Genomic DNA, 22,254 nt, shown 5'->3' on the forward strand with positions numbered 1-22,254 from the left:
GCGTGTTCAAATATTGTGTTCCAGTTTCTGCGGCCGATTGATTTGTGGCTGTTAGACAGACTGAACACATGTGGGGATTATATAACAAACAGGCAATCCCCACGTGTTGAGGCTGTCTAACTGCCGCAAATCACACAGCTGCAGACTCAAACATAATATGCGAGCACACCCAGATGCTCAGATAACACCCGAATATGCTCGGATAAGATGTTATCTGAGTACCTTCGTTCATCACTAATAACCAAGTCTCAGCTGCACAGACATATAAGCAGCCTCAAAGGGTTATCACTCCAAAAAAAAAAAAAAAAATAGTTTTCCACTATCCATGTGATGGGGGATAACTTGCTGATTAATGGGGGTCTGACCACTGGGAGCCACAGATTTCCTGAGATTGAGACTATGGAACCCCAACAATGTTACGTGAAAAGCCCTTTTCCGAATGAAGCAGAGGTATGCAAGCTCATCTTACGCTCGATAAGTTATCAATGGGACTACAGCGTTCGGACATCTCTGGGAGCCCAATAATAAATAGGTGGAACGGAGGCTAAATATGTGCCCCTCTTCTCCATTCAAGATGGTGCCGCAGTACCCTGTTGTTGTGGTTCCACAGCCCGAATCTTGAGTTTGCTGGTAGTCCCTGATCTTACCAAACATTTCCTTATCCTCTGGATAGGGAATAACTTTGGGAGAGAGGGGGGTGACCCTTTAACCTACTTTCTTTACTCTCATAGATAATAAGACCTCCAGGGCATTGACCTCTCGTCTTCTGTACCAGTCTGCTACTCAGTAAGCCCATTTCTATGGTACTGTCTTGTTTTTATCGTTTGTTCATGTATTTAAATCACTCTTCATTTCATGTGTACAGCACAATGGTGTGCCGATATACTCTTTGGATCCAGAGAGTTCATTTTACTTTTTGAGAATGAATGTTTGAAAAACACTTGTCAAATCAAAGGTCCATACTCTACCAGCAGAAACATAACATGCTCTCAGAATCTATTCCAAGACCAGCCATACTATCACATAATCATAGAGACCAAAAATAAAAGACCAACCTCATTCTCAGATGAGCTCGAAGACAGAAGAACTTCCTGAGCATCAAAGAACTCTGTAAGGGAATCTGTGATAGACCGGCGGCTTTCATTAGACATCTGATGCACCAGGGTCCTGTTCTCTTCACGTGGCATCTCCTAACAGTTTTAAAATAAAAACAAATCATTGTTTCATTTCTACAAATGTTACTGCCTGTCTTATGGATATCTGTCAAATGTGGAACTTGTAGAAAATTTAAGTGAATGTAATGCTAGTCTGAAAACAATGGCCATGTCATTTAAAAAAAGGATTTGGGCAATTTAACCTAGAACCTGTATAATACATCATTACCAATTGGAGTGTAGTAAAAATAAAGAAATCATTGGTGCTACTTGCAAACAGTCAATACCATAACTTGCTGCTGCTGACAGATTTTATAATTTGTGTTTTGCCTAGTAAAATTGCGCAATGAGATAATATTCTCACTAGGGTGTGGGTGCGATTAGGCCATTATTCACGGTGTTATCTTCCTGCCTAACGTTGCATTTAATCTCAAAATGAACACATGACTGCCAGGCTACAATTACTGAGCAGGCTATCAATTGTTGGGTACCTAGAAAAAAAAATCACAAATTTCAATGAAAGATCAATCCTCCTGAGCATTTATTTTTTATGGGTAATAGGAACACAGTCTGGCAATGTTTTTTTCCCATCCCTGCTCCCACAATATGAAAGTCTCTCACACACTTTAGTTCTCTTAGCACAAGATGTACCAACACCCAAGTAGTTCAGTCTCAATTCTCTGCTATCAATCCCATAATACATCAGTACAGCATCGCATGTGTAACTAGTGCCATCTATGCCTGCTGTGGTGAGTTCAGCGGTCTGGTCAGTTTACAGTCAGGAGACTGAACTGTGATCTCTTACATTATAATTATGTGACAGGAGCTGTGTAGTCATCATCATTACCTGTGATGGCAGTTTTTGGCCTCCCCTTCCCAGTCAAGAGCATTAGTCTATGTAATTTCATTATGCAGGCAGTTCTGGTGACCAAGATGGTGATCCCCCTTAAGACAACATAAAGGGCTTGTAATTCTCAGGCGGTCACCATGAGATCACATTACCTACATTGATCAACTAAAAACCTCCCTGGAACTAGGCCATATTTTTCAATGTCATTGTATCATATGCATTTTAGCTGCCTTCCTTGAAAGGACCATTCCCCTAGAATGCCATTTGTCACAAACTTTTGAGAGGGCTTCTCAAAAAAGTTTCACTGCATTTTCAGTGGGAAAAAAAAACGGATGAAAATTGATCATCTTCTATGTAGTTGTACAAGTAAAATCAGGAAAAACTCCTGGAGGTATCGTGAGAGTGTTCGTTAGCAACGGATTTCCTCTACACAGAGTAAGGGGAGCAGGAAACGTAATAAATTTAAAAAAATACTACAGCTTCCTTTGCTGATGAGATGATATAGCTCATGTAAATCCCTAAAAGTGATGGCATATTAGTGGGAAGCTCAAAATGCTCAGAATGAAGGGGCATTGCTGTTTTTCTTTTCAGATCGACACCCCCGAGTTGTTATTCTGTAATGTCTTTATTGTCTGTACAAGTCCCATCAAAAAAGTACAGTGCTGCGGAATATGTTGGCGCTATAGAAATAAAAAATTATTATTATCCATTATTTGACGAAGGTATTCAGAAACGCGCGTTGGGGCTGGCACGGGGACCCGGTCTGCCTGCACTTTAGGTGACGTATTCATGCCATTTGTCTTGTACGTTCCAGCATATTTATAGGTTACATTTGGTACCAGCTATGGCACTGTTTATTATTTGATCTAATTATTTACATCTTCTGACACCTAATTTATTGGATACAATCACTGCTGCTGTAATTAGTGTGTAATATCCAGTACCTTATACAAATCTAGGCATTTATGGTTCACTGTGCCCCTTTTTTTTAAATCTTTTTATCTTTTCAGTTTTCACTGTTTCCTTGCCTTCCACAATAAAGTAATTTTAACTCTATAGACCTCAGGTTGTTGTTTGGATTTCTTCCTTCTCCCCTTTAAGTTGCATGCTATTGACAACCGGTCTTTTTACAGGTCCATGGCATCTACCGTTTCTGGGTATTAAACATTTATGAATTTTGTCATTATATATGGTATATAACGTTTACCCAGATGATTTATTTCCTTATGTTCACTCCCCAATCCTTTTGCTATAGAAATAAAAAATGATTATTATCCATTATTTCAGATCCCTATCATCAATAGTCTAGAAATAGTTATAAAATAGCTTGTGCTCTTAAATATTGCAGACTCAGATATATACGTGAAAGCAGTGAAATCACAGAGGCGGTATGTAGGTCATGACTACGCTCTACTATTTCTAGTTTTGTATTATCGTTCATTATCCTCTGTGCCGTTCACCTGAGGGGACTCTGGTTTCCTGACACAAGGACGTGAAATCCAAATGCTTTTAGGTTTTTTTCCTTATAATAAGAGTGATGGTGGATCTCACATAACAGTAATCCTTAGGCCATCCCTCAATGGGACCTGGCTCTTCATGAATGATTGATTGGACATGACAAGCTGGCTCTGTACATGATAAAGCCTGGGCTCTTATTATCCACATGAACAGACTCAAAGTCTTCAAAGTCTCACAAATGGTAAAGGCTTAAAATGCGAATAATAAATGAGGTTGGGTTTCTGATCATGAAATATAGAAAATTACTTACATAGTGTAGTATTATTATTGGGATCACTCAGAGGAAGTTATCGGTACTTCTACTATCCATGAAGGAACTACTTTATTTTTGAGTATAGTCTAGAAGTCTCGGCAAAATAGCCTATAATTTGAGGGGCAACAAGGTTTCCCGAGCACACCAAGGCTCCTTTATTGGACATTTATAGCATATCCTATTGATATAGAAGGGACAACCCCTTTGAAAATAGATGAGGCAACCCCCTCGAAATGATGACATGTAAATTAAATCAAAAGGTTGACTCAAACAATATAAATGTGAGTGCAGAAAATAATCTATCGTGGCGACGCAGACACAAATTGCAGCCCCTTACCGCTGCTAAGGCGTTCTTCAGACCCATCATCTGAGCGGTTGGGGAAGAGTCTTGCTCGATTAGCTGCTTAAGTTTCTCTCGCTCAGCGAAGACGCTGCTATAAGCAGACTTTAAAGTGAAATAAGCTGCAGAGAAAAAGAAAGGGAATATTATTAACGTCATCTACATCATGAGAGAATCCACACAAAAAAAGACACAGAGGAACACTTGGTATAGTGAGCAGCACAACGGTCAGGCAGAAGAATTTAATAAATTGGTGCAAATTTGTCCAAATTTATCGGGATGGAAAATATAACAATAAATTCAGCTCAAGGTATTACTGTACATATTGCTTTCCCTTATGCTGGGTCATGGCTGTTGTGCATGTATGCTAAAACTACGCGTCAAAAAATTGGGCTTGTTCATAATGATAATTGCAGGTAGTTGTGTTTTTTTAAATTTGGACCAAGCGAGATTAAAGGGAACCTGTCATGTTGAAAAACGTAATTTATCTGCAGGTAAAGGGTTGACCTGCAGGTCAATTGCATTAAAATGCTGCCTGTTTGCCTTATTGGAACAGCAGATACTGGGAGAAAATGTTCTTCTATCCTCCCGGTGGTGGCTGGCTCCTCACTACTAGGGCGTGACTATAACTGCTCTCTGCACCACTCCAATAATGAAGCTTCAGGGAGGATAGAAGTCAATTTCCTCCCTGCAGCTGCTGCTCTAAGAATAATGCCAGGCAGGATTTTATCGCTACTTCCCTGCAGATTAACCATTTCTACAGACAAGTTTTCTTTAAAAATGGCACAAGTCACAAATATTACACAGTACATAAAAAAAATGTATCCCATACAATAAATATAAGTTGAGGGAAAATTAAAAAATGAAATGTCTTGATCAGATTTCCTATGCTGACTGTACCACTGACAATGGCATATCTTCTACACTGGAGACACTTAATGTTCTGACTCATTGCCCCTTAATTGAACTGTGACCGAGTAATGCTAAAGCGGACTGAAAAAATTCCAAACTTTTCTTTTACAAGGTCACCCGAGAACAGAACATGGATAACATGTGCCTACAGAGGATAACCGGCACGGTATGATGCATTTACAGCAAGCGTCCATAGCCAGGACATGCACTTCACTGTTACGAGCACAAACAAGTCAGAGGGACTGTTGTTCTGTCTTAAGACTACAAAGACAAGGTGAACTTCAGAGGGAAAAAATACAAGATTAAATGGCAGTGATCAGTGGTTTGGCAGCGACTCAATGGCACGGGGCATGTCTGTGTGTCTGCTTTTTGATACACATGACGATAATGTGTATTTTTGGGAAAAAAGACAAATACTTCACCTCTGCGAATTAGGATAAAAGCCAAATCAATACCTCAAGTCATATTGCACGACTCGTTAAAGGGTTGATTGTGACTTGTAGGATCGCGACTTCCAACAGGTGGCGCTATAGAGTTTAAGTCCTCTTTTTCTCAGAAGAGGCAATTTGCATACCTCTAAGTATGAGACACCCGATCATAGCACAGCAAAAATGGAAAAATCAAGATCAGACAGTAAAACCAGAATTATTCAACCTGTGAAATTCCTGAATTTGGATTTCAGAGTGCGGCCTCTCGCATGGTTCATGCGGCCTTTTGTAAACTCTCTGCCATATGCGATCAATTAATAAGTAATAGTACATGACAAGAGTCAGAATCTTCATATCAGAATGAGACTTAAAAAAATAACCCGACATCATGAAAATGCCTTCCCATGTTATAGGGCAGGGGGAGCGGAGCAGACAAATATATATATACCGTACATATATTTGTGATTAAACATTCAGTACAACCTATAGTTTAATGATTCAACCCTCTGTTCTTCCTTGGATCCTTGGTCCAGTGGGCGGTCCTATCACTGACTGACAGCCATCTATCAGTAAGTGTGCATGCAGAGTGTGCTGTCAGTTACTTTGGCCATTTTGTGCAGCAAACAGCAATAACGCAGGTCCAATTTCATATATTCAATGACTACATTCTATATAGTTTCAGAGTAACTAGGACTCTCCCACCTTTGTGTGCAATATGACACAAATCATCCTGCATCTTGGAGAACTCGGAGCTGTCCGATCCGCTGGAGTACTGTTTCTCCTCGGTATAATCTATGGTGGAGAGGTTTGGGTTGGAGGCGTGCAATCTTGTATTCCCAGCAATGGTTGGCGGCACCTATATTAAAAATTAATTAAAACCCAGCGTTACACATTGATGGATTATAGCTCTGCTTGGGCAGAAAGTACAAAGCGATAAATGGAAGAAATATTTCTTTTACCTCCATTTTAATGTAACAATTTATTTCCGTTCGTTCAACCTGACCTCAGGAAGAATGGATTTATATACAGGAGCATAGGGAGAGGACAAGTAGCATTTCTACACTAATGCCAGAAAGGGTTATGGCTACATGCTGAACATTACATCTACAGCAGGGAGCTGCGACCCACGGCGTCTCCACTGCTGTTGGCCTCCCAACTTCTATCTGCCTGCAAAGTAGGAAAATCAGGATTGGAAGAGCAGATGTTAAAGCGCTGCAAAGTTAGCAATCACCCAATGCCTATCTTAACATGGATGCTAAATACCAGTACCAGATGCCACACAGAATTAGCCACCAGAGTATTATTTAAAGGGAATCTGTCAGCAGGCGTTGCTATGTAATTTGACAGCAGCATTATATACTGACAGAGACCCTGATTCCACTGATGTTTCACTTGGTTTCCTGGGTGCAGCAGTTGCAGATCTAACAGAGCTCGGAATGCGGAGTCCTGTATAACCCCGCCCACACCACTGATTGGCTGCTTCCTGTGTACACTGTGTATTGACAGAAAGCTGCTAATTAGTGGTGGGGGCGGGGTTGGACCAGGAGGCAGGAGACACCAAGCCCTCTAGTGGTAAGCTACTTCTTATAAGACATTGATTTTATTAAAACAGCAAAACACAGCCCAGCAAGTGTCACATCGCTGGAATCAATGTTCGTGTGCCTACATCATGCTGCTTCCACCTGTCGATCAGTGAGGGTCTAGGGAAAAAATGGGGTATCATTCGGGCACCATATTTATTGGACCATTAAGAGGAATTAAATGGACTGTTTATACTGTACATCTTCTCACTAAATCGATTTGTAAGCAGAAATTCTGAGAAAAAAATATCTAAAATGGCAAGAGGGAACAAAACTTTCCATTACACCAGGGTCCCTGTTCCAATAAAACCAAGCACATATATTTTGATTATTCTCCAGTTTAAGGTCAATAGTAAAAAAAATACATTCTGTCAACAGAGATCAATGATTAATTTGTTAGTTTTCATAGCAATCAATAAAAGAAGGAGAGGAACATATACTGCTACCTGTAAGGATCCTTTAGCATCTTTGTTATTGCCTTTTGTCCTCCACTTCTTCCTGTGTATTCCTTTCTCTTTCTTGGGACTTTCGAGAGCACCAACCTTCCCCAAGACATTAAGAGCAGAGATCAGAATGGTTTCCAGGAAATCTAACATTTACTGAGCGGTAGCTACACTAACATACAAAACCACAAGCCAAAGCCTCAGCTAAATCAGAGCCAGAAACGGTATTGTGGCTGCAGAGGACGCCAAGCAGTGAGACATTAGCGGGATCTGTATGGACTCTGCATGGTCAACGCTGCATTTAACAGATCCTGGAAATGGGACCTTCACCACCCACTGAAACCGCCTATCCGATAGTTTGATAAAAGGCTCGATAAACGTTTGCATTTTTATATACTTAAATATTGATGTGCCTCAGAACTGCAGACATAAAACAGTAGGATATTTTATTGTTCAAAAAATGCATTGTTCTAAATGTTAAAAGCAATGAAGTAGAAAGTAGGAATTTATTATTTTATTTATTTTAATCAAAAGTCAAAATGGATGTTGGCATAAGAGACAGATGAAAACATTTCCCTAATATTTCTTTATGTTTGTTTTCTTGATTACAGACGTGCATATGTTCCCTGCATATGAGAGCCTGGATCTCCTGAATGCGAGCTCTCTGGGGTCTAACACATGACAGTATGTCAAAGTGTTGTGAGTGGAGCGGTGGCCATACACGCAAAATATCAATGCGCCAATTATCGACAGGCCAACACTCTACTATGTATAGTGGCCCCGGCCAACTGATTGGGCAATGATTATTTAGGTTTGCTGATCGTATTGTTCTCCCGGAGAGAAGTTGCCAGAAAAGAAGTCTATTGGCAGCCGAGCAAGCGCTACTCTACGAGCCGCCCAAGATGGTTGTTGGTTGAACGATTGAGCAAAGCATCATCCAGCCAACAGCCATCTGATGTATACAGATGGATTTTATGCTGCATGTAGACAATCATCAACTTAAACTTTTTACTTATTATGATTTTTTTATATTTGGACAATTCTTGACATTAATAAACGCATTACATGGTTGTCCACTGTAGGCAGGGTTGTACACACGTTAGCCGAAACGGTCAATATTGGTGGGATTGGCGGTCAATGTAATGTGTATGGGGGCTCCAGAGTAACCCGACAGACTAAAATGGCCGATCCTTTTGTTCACCCTGGATCTAAGCCGTTGTCAGACACTTTTCATGGAAAGCACAAGAATAGTCAGCCGAACTGAGTGTTCGTATGTACGGAGTAGTTGGGAACATAGTTGTTGGCCAAACGATGATCGTAAAAGCCAACTAATGTGTATGGGAGTCTTAAGGTTCTAAAATATGCCACAAAAATGTGGTAAGAGAGGAGCATACAAATGCAGATCTCTAACAATAGATATTCACAAAAATACAAAGTATTCAGCTTGTATAAAAAAAAGGAAGTAACATTTTAATGGTTAAAAGTGCAAGTAACGTATCTGAAAAGGTTCTCATGATACCTGGATGGCATTTATTGCAGGTGCAGAATATGTCCTATGAAGAACCTCCATGTTTTGAAGAAGTTGACTCATTTCCACCAGATAGCTGTGACACTGTGAAAGGTCTGCGGAGCGAAGAACAGCACTGCTGTGAAATACTATCCTGCCAAGTTATTTAATGCTGAACCCAACAGCCCTGAAACCTTCAATTGCTCACTTGCGGAGATATGTATCCCTGGCCAAAAAACATGATGCACAAACATCGCTCACTGAGAAGCTTTGATAAAAACCAAAATGACTGAACGTAAAATCTCACCCAACCATAGGGTTTGGACACATTCACATTGTATATTTCTTGGCAAAATGGGGCCAGATCTCCTGAGTGATTTAGGAGGGCAACCTTTTTCATAGTGGATTTTTGCTCTCCTAATGCGTTTTGGATTCATCTTGAAATACCAATTCTGGAGCTTACTTTGGACTCTGCTTTCCTGGGTTCCTCAGTTATTAATTCTAGATATTTCCGAAGGTCTAGAGAGGAACTGGCTCTCTTTAAAGGGGCTGTCTTGTCAGGTGATCATCATTATCCTCTGGATCAATATCAGAAGGGTGGGGGGTCCAACATTCAGCACCCCATCATTCAGCGGTGGCCGGATGTGTAGCAGCCATTGTTGGGTACTGCAGAATAGACCATACCTAGAAGCGGCCACTAAGTATAGGTCATTAATACTGCTGAACTAGACAAACCCTTTAAGGCCACTAGATGAATGGGGAGTCTAATTGGCCATTCTTCATAGAAAAAAACATGGAAAATAGTACAAACAACATGCAAGCGACAAACTAGTGCATGCATGGCCTCCATGATAGGTGTCATCTAACCTCAGCAGGGAAAGCTCAGGTCCGGGAGTTATCCGCCTGGTGCACAGACTAAAAATGCATTCACCGGATTGGGGATGTTCACATGTGACATTTTTGCAGGAATTTTTTTTCTCGCTTTTTTTGGGGTGCAGAAAAAAAAATGTTGTTTTACACTATCCGTAAAGTAAATGAGGTTTCTAAAATCTCATTGACACGCTGTGTTTTTTTTCCCTACGTTTATTTTTTGAACCGGTGAGCTTTTTATGGAATCCACAGCCAGTCAATTCTTTCAGAATTTTTCACCCATTCCAATTAATGGGGGGGGCGACGCAAATCAAATCGCTTCAAAAACACACCAAAACTGCATGTATTTTTACACAGTATTTCCTGCCAACACTCTGGTTTTTGATGTAGAATAATCTGCTGCGTTGAACATATCCTTAGGCTACATTCAAACTTCAGTTTTTCTCATCCGTGGGCAGACCCATAGAATTTATTGGAACTATTCACGCGTCCATTGTTATGTAAGACCCATGTGTCTATTCCAATAAATTCAGTGCTTGTCGTATTTTCATACATTTCTGCAGATCACAGTCGGCCATACAAGTCTATGGGGCTTTGTAGGAAAACGGATGAAAAAAATGGAAGACATTAGGTTTCCATTGTTATTTCACGTGAAATCCAAGTTATTCTTTGTATATGGAGAACGGATTTATTTCTATAGTGGATAGGACGGCGGTCTTACATGGTGGCAGTGGCAATAACTGAGCCTTACAGATGGAGCGGGATTCAGTGAAGAAGTTCATCATGTCCAAAAATGATTATTTTGCAACTTATGATTCATTAAGGACATTCAAAGCCAGTGGCTGATTATTAAAGTCCAAAGACATAAATGCCATGGCGTCACGCTCTCCGCAATCTATTCTGCTCCATCTGTTATACAATACTAAACTGTAATACAATGAAGGGAGGAGAAGTGCTGCCCAGGCAGCTTCTAAATACACAAGCCAAGCACGTGAAAAATAACCGCAGCATTATAAATCAGATTAATTATTTATCGTGCTTTCTTGCGATGGCGCCACAACTTTCTGCAATGTATTTCGGTACCTTTAGCACATTTATCCATATCATCATTAGACTGGAGCCAGGCTGGAACTTTGCTTTCATTATTTAAACAGGAAAAGTTTAGGCCCCCTGCCAGCTTCAGTGAATTCTGCCTGGTGAATTGAATTTCCTGGGGTAGTAAGCAAGAAATCACATATTAATGAACGCTTAATTATCAGGATATTCCCAATATATGTTAAACCACATTATACATTTAAGACAGCTAAATAATAAAACAGGTCATGAGTTATAATTCATTAAAGGGAATTTATCAACAAGTTTTTGCCATATGATCTGAGAGCAGAATGACGTAGGAGTTGAGACCCTGATTCTAGCAATGCTTCTTTACTGGTTGCTGCCATTTGGATTGAAATCGGCTTTATCTTCTGCAGATCTAGCAGTTCTCTGAATGCTGAGCTCTGTATAACCCCACCCACATCACTTATTGGCAGCTTTCTGTATACACTGTGCATAGGCAGAAAGCTGCTAATCAGTAGTGAGTGCGTGGATGGACTACCTGATTGGACTACCTAGTGATAACCCTCCTGCCGATAAAAGTAATTTTATAAAAACTACACTAAGTAGCCCAGTAAGTGACACATCACTGGAACTAGGGTATCTGCTTCTACATCAAGGTGCTGTCAGATTAGGTGGCAAAATCCCAGTGACAGTTTTCCGTTAATGCATATCCAATCCATTACTTTATCTTTTAGCAATAATAGGATTACTTAAAGTGGACCTGTCACTTGCCATAAATATGTTTACTTTTTTTCGCTCAAACTGCTATTTTCTTTTCCTGCGACTTTCTGTTCCCGATATATAGCCCTTTCATCCTGATTTCTAAATGTAGCCTTTTTTTTAGCCAAGTGGCCATGGCCCAAAAAGGGGCCATTTCTCAGGAATGGAGAAGAACAGGAAAAAAAAAAAAACTAAAGCAACAATGCCAGATTCAGGAGGACAGCGGCATGTACATCAGTGAAAAATAGAATAACTTTTTTTTGGCAACTTTAAAGGGAATGTCCAGTTTAAACCCCATAGGACTAAATAGAGTATGTGTTGATGCTGCTGCTGTTGATATCTATTTTGTATCTATTACATCCCTAAGGACAAAACATTACCACAACAGTGACAAAACAATCACAAAAAGTAAAAACCCTCCATTACCAAACCTAAAGTTGCCAAAAATTGGTTTAGTAGCCATTTGTGGCACGCAATGCCCCACAATGGGACCACCATTACATCCCACAGTTCTGCCCATACACCCTTGCTACAATATAATATCCATAGATATACCCTATACACAGAGCCAATTTAATCAATCTCATGCCATTTTGTTTGTTATATTTCAAACTGAAATTATTCTTTCAAAAATTGAATCCTCGCGTTTCTCTGTGTTCGCAGGTGAACTTTTTGGCCTTGAATATGGCACAGACCAACAATGAAAATTATATATATATACATGTGTGGCTCACGGGATATAAAAGATTGGGGTCCGCTGTTCTACATCTTGTACATTTCTAAATCGCTTATTGGGAGGCCATGTAAAGCCCATCTGATAAAACATATGGTACAGAGCAAGTAGAGAGTGTTCCTTATATAGCTGTGGCAGCAGCAAACATCTGACATTTACTCAGCTAGGACATGTACCTGACAAGCAGATGACAAGAGTAAGTGACACAGTGTAATGAAAATGTCAAACTACAGGACAAGGAGACAAACAGAAAAAGAACAGCTAAAAGTGCACAACTATATAGCCAAAAATGCATAATTAAATAGCCAAAAATGCATAACTAAATAGCAAGAAATGCAAAACTAAAAAAGAGCTAAAAGTGCGTAACTAAATAGCCAGAAATGCATAAATAAAACAGATAAAAATGCATAACTAAAATAGCTAAAAATACATAACTTAATAGCCAAAAGTGCATAACTAAAATAGATAAAAATGCATAACTAAAATACCGTAGCTAAAAATGCACAACTTGAACGGCTAAAAATACACAACTGAACAGCTAAAAATGCACAACTGAACAGCTAAAAATACACAACTGAACAGCTAAAAATACACAACTGAACAGCTAAAAATACACAACTGAACGGCTAAAAATGCACAACTGAACAGTTAACAATGCACAACTGAACAGCTAAAAATGCACAACTGAACAGCTAAAAATACACAACTGAACGGCTAAAAATGCACAACTGAACAGTTAACAATGCACAACTGAACAGCTAAAAATGCACAACTGAACAGCTAAAAATACACAACTGAACAGCTAAAAATACACAACTGAACAGCTAAAAATACACAACTGAACGGCTAAAAATGCACAACTGAACAGTTAACAATGCACAACTGAACAGCTAATAATACACAACTGAACAGCTAAAATACACAACTGAACAGCTAAAATACACAACTGAACAGCTAAAAATGCAAAACTGAACGGTTAACAATGCAAAACTGAACGGTTAACAATGCACAACTGAACGGCTAAAAATGCACAACTGAACGGATGACAATGCACAACTGAACGGCTAAAAATGCACAACTGAACGGATGACAATGCACAACTGAACGGCTAAAAATGCACAACTGAACGGATGACAATGCACAACTGAACGGCTAAAAATGCACAACTGAACGGATGACAATGCACAACTGAACGGCTAAAAATGCACAACTGAACGGATAATGCACAACTGAACGGATGACAATGCACAACTAAACGGCTAAAAATGCACAACTGAACGGATAATGCACAACTGAATGGATTGTTGGCATAATTTTCATGGGCATGAATAAGAGCTATGTAAACAGCGTGGCACAGTGAAGTACTTCATTTTGGTAAATCCTATTCTATTAAAAGGGAGACATGGAAAGAGTTGGACTCGTCAGGTTTTATAGACCCTATTCTTGTGGCCGCCACATCGATGAAGTTATTCTAACCTCATCCAAGGATGGCTACAGAGGTGAATCACTTTTATGCACTGTAGTAAACTTCCAAACTTTAATTCCTCCTGGTTTCCATTGTTGGGTGTTCACATGGCAGCCATAGCACATTCTGCATTATGCCCAATCACTTTCTGTGCACATTGTAAGGAGAAGAGCTCTCTGCGGCAGCCGACGGGACCACAAGATGTGGCCGCTAATATGAACATCTATTGGATGAAGTGGTGATGTGATGAGGCCACACGTCCACTGTCCAGAGAGGTTCTTCATACAATGTGCAGAGGAAGGAACAAAGGACAATAAAGCCATCACTGCAGGGTTTACATGTGACGAGCGGAGGAGGGCAGAGAAGTGGCATATTTCTAATAAAAAATACATTAGAAAAATAACTTGGCAACAGCACTAAAAACATATTGAAGCCCAAACAACCCTTTATATATTCTAGAAAGGCTTAGCAGTAAGTTCTACTTGGCACTGTATAGTACTAGTATTACTGCTCATGGGCGGGACAGACCACATCCTTGTATTCACACACCTGTGGACTGGAGATGGGGTCAAAACTGGAAGTAGATTCTGTGGTTGAGAGAAGTGGGTAAAATGGGGCATTTATATCATGGGGAAACACAGAAATTTCATTCTGACGATAAAGACGGTGGTCACGGAGCTTCAGTACCCAGTCCTCAAAGACCTCCGGAGGTTTCACCTGTAGTAAACCACAGAGAAATTGTTACTAAAAGCAAAGCAGTGACTGGTGATGAGTGAACGTGCTGGAATAACATGTTGTCTGAATATCTGGGGCGTGCTTGGATATGTTCGAGTCCCAGCGGCTGCTTGTTTTGCTGCTGTCTAACAGCCGCGCATCAGGCAGTCGCGGGGACTCAAGCATATTATCCGAGCACACCCAAGATACTCTGATAACACCCGAGCACGCTCAGATAAGACGTTATATCAGCATATTCGCTCATCACTAGTAGTGACATTTTACAAAATTAAACTTAATTTTTTTTTTTTAAATCACAGTGCACATGAAAATTAGAAACTTTATAATATCTCTTATTAGTGAAATCTGCTTTTTTTCTCTGCCCTTTAAATTTTCAATGTTCACTACTGACAGGTAGAATATGTCTTCAGCGGAGACATATTTTCCAATTCCTGAGATAGGGGCGGAGGTGGGAGGCAGACAGACATTCTGCTACAAGTTCTCTTACAACAGTTACACGTTAAGAGTTATAACAGCTGCCATATTTTCTGCCACCCAGCTTTCTTGCAAAAATAGCTTAACTTGCCATCTGACAATAATAATGGAAACAACATAACCGGCTTGTTAATTTTTCTTTTTCCAGATTTTAGCCTTTTATGTCTCTACCAGTTATGAGCGAATGTGCTCGGATAACGTGTTATCCGAGCATGCTCAGGTGTTATTCGAGTATCTTGGGCGTGCGCGAGTTCCCGAACACAACCCTGTAAAGAGATATATGAACCCTTCATAAGGGGTGCCTCGGAGGAAGCTGTATGCGAAACGTTTGCCAGGGCTGTTCCTTCGCTACCACACAGGTTTTATCTTGCCTCCTATTCGTCTACCATTTTGGTTCACATACCTCTTTACAGGGTTGTTTCCATATTATTTCTGCATTACCTATTTTGGGTACATGTTTGAGCATTAGCTTGTTTTTCATTCTGGACATAGGTGATTAACTTGCGGTTTTGAATATCTCTTTATGTCCTAGCTATCATATGTCCTGAACCTTTTATTTGCATGACATTAACCCCTTCATGACCTTGGGATTTTTCATTTTTCCGTGTTCGTTTTTCACTCCCCTCCTTCCCAGAACGATAACTTTTTTATTTTTCCGTCAATTTGGCCATGTGAGGGCTTATTTTTTGCAGGACGAGTTGTACTTTTGAACGACATCATTGGTTTTAGCATGTCGTGTACTAGAAAACGGGAAAAAAAATTCCAAGTGCGGTGAAATTGCAAAAAAAGTGCAATCCCACACTTGTTTTTTGTTTGGCTTTTTTGCTAGGTTCACTAAATGCTAAAACTGACCTGACATTATGATTCTCCAGGTCATTACGAGTTCATAGACACCTAAAATTGCTAGGTTATTTTTATCTAAGTGGTGAAAAAAAATCCAAACTTTGCTAAAAAAAAAAAAAAATTGCGCCATTTTCCGATACTCGTAGCGTCTCCATTTTTCGTGATCTGGGGTCGGTTGAGGGCTTATTTTTTGCGTGCCGAGATGACGTTTTTAATGATAGCATTTTGGTGCAGATACGTTCTTTTGATCGCCCGTTATTGCATTTTAATGCAATGTCGCGGCGACCTAAAAACGTAATTCTGGCGCTTCTAATTTTTTCTCGCTACGCTGTTTAGCGATCAGGTTAATGCTTTTTTTAATTGATAGATCGGGCGATTCTGAGCGCGGCGATACCAAATATGTGTAGATTTGATTTTTTTTTTATTGATTTATTTTGATTGGGGCGAAAGGGGGGTGATTTAAACTTTTATATTTTTTTTATTTTTTTCACATTTTTTTTTTACTTTTTTTTTTTTTTTACTTTTGCCATGCTTCAATAGCATATGGCAATAGAAGCAGGCACAACTCTATCGGCTCTGCTACATAGCAGCGATCTGCTGATCGCTGCTATGTAGCAGAAATGGAGGTGTGCTGTGAGCGCCGACCACAGGGTGGCGCTCACAGCCACCGGCGATCAGTAACCATAGAGGTCTCTAGGACCTCTATGGTTACCATCCTGACGCATCGCCGACCCCCGATCATGTGACGGGGGTCGGCGATGACGTCATTTCCGGCTGCCCGGCCGGAAGCGGTAGTTAAATGCTGCTGTCTGCGTTTGACAGCGGCATTTAACTAGTTAATAGGTGCGGGCAGATCGCGATTCTGCCCGCGCCTATTACGGGCACATGTCAGCTGTTCAAAACAGCTGACATGTCCCGGCTTTGATGCGGGCTCACCGCGGAGCCCTGCATCAAAGCAGGGAATCTGACCTCGGACGTACTATCCCGTCCGAGGTCAGATAGGGGTTAATGTCCACGCCCCTATAAATGCTGCAATATTTTTTTTTTTTTTATTTCTATGCTTGAGTGACACTTGTCCATATACAGTACAGACAAAAAGTTTTTCTTTACTTAGCTGCCTTTTTCTTGCCATAATACAAATTCTAACAGTCTATTCAGTAGGACTATCAGCTGTGTATCCACCAGACTTCTGCACAACACAACTGATGGTCCCAACACCATTTATAAGGCAAGAAATCCCACTTATTAAAACTGACAGGGCACACCTGTGAAGTGAAAACTATTCCTGGTGACTACCTCTTGAAGCTCATCAAGAGAATGCCAAGAGTGTGCAAAGCAGTCATCAAAGCAAAATGTGGCTACTTTGAAGAACCTAGAATATAAAGAAATATTTTCAGTTGTTTTACACTTTTTTTGTTAAGTATATAATTCCACATGTGTTAATTCATAGTTTTGATGCCTTCAGTGTGAATGTACAATTTTCATAGTCATGAAAATACAGAAAAATCTTTAAATGAGAAGGTGTGTCCAAACTTTTGGTCTGTACTGTATGTATTTATAATAATCATGAGGTTGATAAATTACATGTATTAATTTTTACTCCACGATATATCTATACTTATCAGATTGATCCATATTTTTGTATATGAATTTTAGGATATCATTTTGTTTGTTGTCATTTTGTTCTGTATTTGGAGTTCCCGTGTGTGGTTTATGCTGATGTCTGACATCTTCCTTTTTCTATAAGTTATCTTTGGCTAGTACTCCTATCTCTGTATAGGTTTTCTTAATCTTTAAAGATGAAGGGACAGCCCGTGTCTACATGCCCTCATGTCCTGTTAGGATCAGATTGAATAGCTGTTTATTTAAAGTGGCTCCGACTCTGGCAGACCCAGGCTGTCTACACATTACATAGCAGGGTTTCCCCACCTCCAGTCCTCAGGAGCCACCAACTGACCAGATTTTCAGGATTTCCTTAATATTGCACTGGTGATGGAATTACCACCTCTGTTGGTGATAGAATTATCACCTGTACAATACTAAGGAAATCCTGAAAACATGACCTGTTGGTGGCTCCTGAGGACTGCAGTTGGGGAAACACTGCATTACAGAGTCAATCAATTTTATTGTCAGCATGATACATTTTCCTACAAGCAGTTTAGGAAACAGAACAAAATAGCACCTCTAACATGCATGTTGACATGTTGAGTTGGCGGTAGTTCTGGCGGTCCCGCCTGCACCCATATGTAACTGCCACAGGTGGAGCTAGCAGTTTAACCCCTTATATGCTGCAGTCCATGTAATCATGGGGTGCCAATGGGATTTTTGATTTCCTAGGCCTAATAAAGGCCCTTGTGTCTGCCATCCTTGTACGTTCATGCCAGGTAAGTCTTCAAAGGAGATTTCTAAAATGACACCATGCTGTAAATGGAGCGATGACGTCCTAGCAGAGAGACACGTGATCCACTACAGCGCCACACGCATGTCCCTATGTTGTCCTTTGGGATGTTATTGATTATGCAGAAAGTAGAGGCCAACATGGGACCAGTGACAGAAAGGGAAAAGCAAGGCATCAATAAGTGGAGTATCTTACTTTTTATTTTATGCTTTACACTATTTTGTGTGGTTTTTAAGCTAATTTCTCTTTGCTGAAAAATCTCTAACTGATTGATCTATAATAATTTGTACAGAAAACTATCCAAAGTTATCCACATGGGAAAATTGGTGACAGAGCAAGCGGCATAATTCCTTCATTTTATTTATTGAAAGCCCCAGTGTATTTCTGGTCCGGAGCCCTGTGTGCGCATTTGAAAACAACATTTTTTTATTTTTTTTTGCTACAAATCGGCGTTAAAAGCCATCTGGTTGGGTTCGGTGATGGGTAATCACAGAGAATAACTTGCTGTTTTCCCACCTGCTCTGGCTCATAATTTGAGAGCGTTCATAAATTTGTTTACTAGCCGAGACAGTCAGTGAATGAAATCACAAAGAAATGTGTGCACAAGATCATCTGTCAGCTGACACATGCCAACTTCACTGTGATGGATCTAACGAGAAAAAATAAATAAAAAAGCGCCGTAAAAGAATTGCTGAAATTGTGGCTGTCATAATAAATTTGAAGAAAAATGCCAAATTTCATCTGTTTTATTGATGAAGATGAAATGCTGGAATACAGAATGGCAGACCGTTACAATTAAAGTACACCCAACCACGTCTCCTCTCAAACGATGAATAAGAAACAGAACACCCCCCTACGGGAGATAATTTCAGCTTGGAGTAAATTAAAAAAAATTCTACAATTAGTCGGATTAAATTTAAAGGAAAACAGTTTCTTTGAACAAGCAGCCCGATCATCTGCGTGTAAAAAGATTTATTATAACTTGAAACATATTGATTGAGTCCTTTACTTTTTAGGACTTAAGAGTCCAGTGGGCGGTCTTATCAGTGACTGACAGCCTTTGTTGCAGGTCATTGATTAGGACTGCCCTTTGGACTTAAAAGTTTAGGTGCAAGGAAAAAATGGGGCACCACTTCACGTTAAAATGTCACTTTACTGCTGTTCCATAAAAGAGAATGTAGAGACAAAAGTGGCCGACAGCAGTTTCGCGTATGAAACACGCTTCCTCTTGAGCCTCTCGCACACGAAACACTTTTGTGTCGACATATGGAACTGCAATAAAGTGACATTTTAACTTGAAATTCTGATTGCCCCGTTGTTCTCCTTGAGCAGCATCGGATCTGTTTTTGCTGTGTACTCTTTGACAATACCTTGAGGTGGTATATATGTTCCTCGGTATCCAGATCAATGCACTTCGTTGATTTCTTTACTGACATCACAGATAGCCCAACATCAATGCAGCCATGTAGTTTACCCTTTTCAATCTAGAAACACAAACACAGAAAAAAACAAATATATTAACCATATATAAAACACAATTTAGATATTCTGCCTCTAAACACATATATGTTATCATTATAGTGTGTGCCTGTGCATGTGTGGACACCAGGGCTGTGGAGTCAGTAAGCCAAACCTCCGACTCAGACTCCTCAATTTCCATAACACTGACTCCACAACGCCGACTCCACAGCCCTGGTGGGCGCGAGTGCGTCTGCATCTCTGCAAGTGTGTGAATATCCAAAATACTTTAGTTTTGTTATAATAAATACTTACTTCAGTCGGACCCTTGGCATACTTCAAAATCCCTTTGTCCAAGTAGAAGTACCGCTAAAAGGAAAGCAGCAGAATGTAAAGCCTTCAATATTGGTCATGAGAGTTAGCGGTATAACAATACACATTGAAGAAGTTGTCCACTCCGGAGTACATTTTTACAAAGCCGTGCAGCCTGCCAAAAAAAATTGCGCTCAGAATAATCCCACCCCACCACTGATTTCTGTATACACTGTACATGGGCAGAAAACTGCCAATCAGTGGTGGGGGCGGGGTTATACAGAGCTCATGAATATGGAGGACTACCTGGCAGCAGGTTTACTAGTCCTCTAGTGATAATATGCTAAAACACTGATTTTTGAGCCACTGTTACAATATATTAATTCATATCTTTAAAGAAAATTTGCCAGCAGGATTTATCTCCGCAAACTATTTCTATGCACATGTACCTCCGCCAAAGACAAGTCCAGCAATAGCTTTACATGGCCAGAACTTTCATTTGTTAAAGAGAAATCATGGCTTAAATTGATATGCAAATGAGGCTGAAGAGCTATAGTAGATCTGAAGCCTTTGTCACTCCAGCTGTATTCCCTCCCCAGCATCAATTCCTCCTATTTGACGGACTGCGTCTTTGCCTGAAGTCACCTATCATAGAGTCTGTCTGTCAAGCGGGAGGCGTTGCTGCTGAGTGGGAAATAGAGTTGGAGTGACAGAGGCTTCAGATCTACCATAGCTCTTCAGACTCATTTGCATATCAATTCAAATTGATGATTTCTTTGCTCAAAGGGTATTGCTGGAGTTTTCTTTGAAAGAGCTACACTCACATATAAATAACTTGGGGGATGTAATCTTGCAGATAGATTCTCTTTTAGTCCAACGATATATTGTTTCTGTAATTTCCCTTCACTTTCATTTCCCTCTTTTGGTTGATAATATAGCACGGCTCGTCTCTGTAATGCCAGCCATCTCTGGACGGGGCATATAGACAGGCATTCTCGTCTCAGCAATGAAATGCTGACAATGGATTATTCCTATAAAAAGGTAAAAGAATATTTACATCTGAATATTTGTGTAGATTAACCTTCAAAATTACTTTGCTTTCCACATCTTCTCCTATTATTACCGTACTTTATCATCTGAAGCTGCATTTAGAATTCTGCTGTTCCCTCTTTTCAAGACTTCAGAAATCGCTGGAGCCCCTTTAAAGTGCAGGGTTTCTAAAATGTCTCTAAACAGCATATTGAGGTCGGAATGATATTTATAACTCGTTTTTTTTTTTTTATTAGACAAAAAGCAGAAGTTTTAAAGATACAACTGCTTGGAATGTATTTGCGGCAGTGGAAAATATCACTGTGGTTTTAACCGTGCAAATGCTGCAGACATACCACAGACTTCACACCTTGCATCGGAAAGGGCGAAATCCAGGATGAATATCTGCAGCTTAAAAGGGTGCTCCAGGTTTTTCATACTGATGACCTAGCCTCAGAATAGTTCTATAATATCAGATCAGTGGGAGCCATCGCCTGGCAATGCTTCCGATTAGCTGTTATTAGCTCTATTGGGGGCCAGATGTCAACATGGAAAAGCACTTAGCAGCTCTGCTTAACGTGTAGTAGCCTCTGCCAAGTACAGCAGATCACCTCATATCCTTTAGAATGTCTATATCCAGCTTCCACCGAAACTGCAGGAAGCTGATTGATAGAGGGTGTGGGTATCATGCCTCCACCGATCTGACGCCTAGAGGATAGGTCATATAGCTCATATGCCCAGATAACCCCTTTAAATTGACAGGTATCAGGTGTTAAAATAGCAGCAGTGCTCCAATTACACTGCAGGTTTTCTCTGCGGCATATGGATGAAATGACAAAATCTCATCCACACTACTGTTACTCTAAAACGGAACTTATTTTCTGTCCAGAAATCTGCTGTATATTCAACTCATGTGGAAACCACCTATGGGTATGTACACACTTGAGTTTTGGTTTTTTTTGTTTTAGAATATTTGGGGGGGCAAAAACGGAGATGAAACTCTCCAAATCCACCTCAAAAGCGCAAAACTTTTCAAAAACTTGGAACTTCTCCAAGAACTCAACAAAAAAAGGCCGGGCGAACACATGCTAATCCTTGCTTACTTATCTATTTGCATTAAACAATCAACACATA

General features: G+C 40.1%; 1 protein-coding gene across 2 annotated transcripts in view; it reads right to left on the reverse strand.

The window, feature by feature from the left end:
* OSBPL3 (oxysterol binding protein like 3) overlaps positions 1 to 22,254 on the reverse strand; it is a 210,007-nt gene that overhangs the window by 54,344 nt on the left and 133,409 nt on the right. For both annotated transcript variants that reach the window (XM_069729873.1, XM_069729874.1), the window contains 9 exons: positions 20,095 to 20,148; positions 19,692 to 19,805; positions 14,421 to 14,588; positions 10,939 to 11,065; positions 8,998 to 9,101; positions 7,482 to 7,577; positions 6,158 to 6,311; positions 4,113 to 4,237; positions 1,056 to 1,190 (listed from right to left, as the gene is read on the reverse strand). In XM_069729873.1, the coding sequence (XP_069585974.1) occupies positions 1,056 to 1,190; positions 4,113 to 4,237; positions 6,158 to 6,311; positions 7,482 to 7,577; positions 8,998 to 9,101; positions 10,939 to 11,065; positions 14,421 to 14,588; positions 19,692 to 19,805; positions 20,095 to 20,148 (1,077 nt within the window). The remainder of the gene's footprint in view (positions 1 to 1,055; positions 1,191 to 4,112; positions 4,238 to 6,157; positions 6,312 to 7,481; positions 7,578 to 8,997; positions 9,102 to 10,938; positions 11,066 to 14,420; positions 14,589 to 19,691; positions 19,806 to 20,094; positions 20,149 to 22,254) is intronic.

Source organism: Ranitomeya imitator, chromosome 6 (assembly GCF_032444005.1).
Source record: "Ranitomeya imitator isolate aRanImi1 chromosome 6, aRanImi1.pri, whole genome shotgun sequence".
Lineage (NCBI taxonomy): Eukaryota > Metazoa > Chordata > Amphibia > Anura > Dendrobatidae > Ranitomeya > Ranitomeya imitator.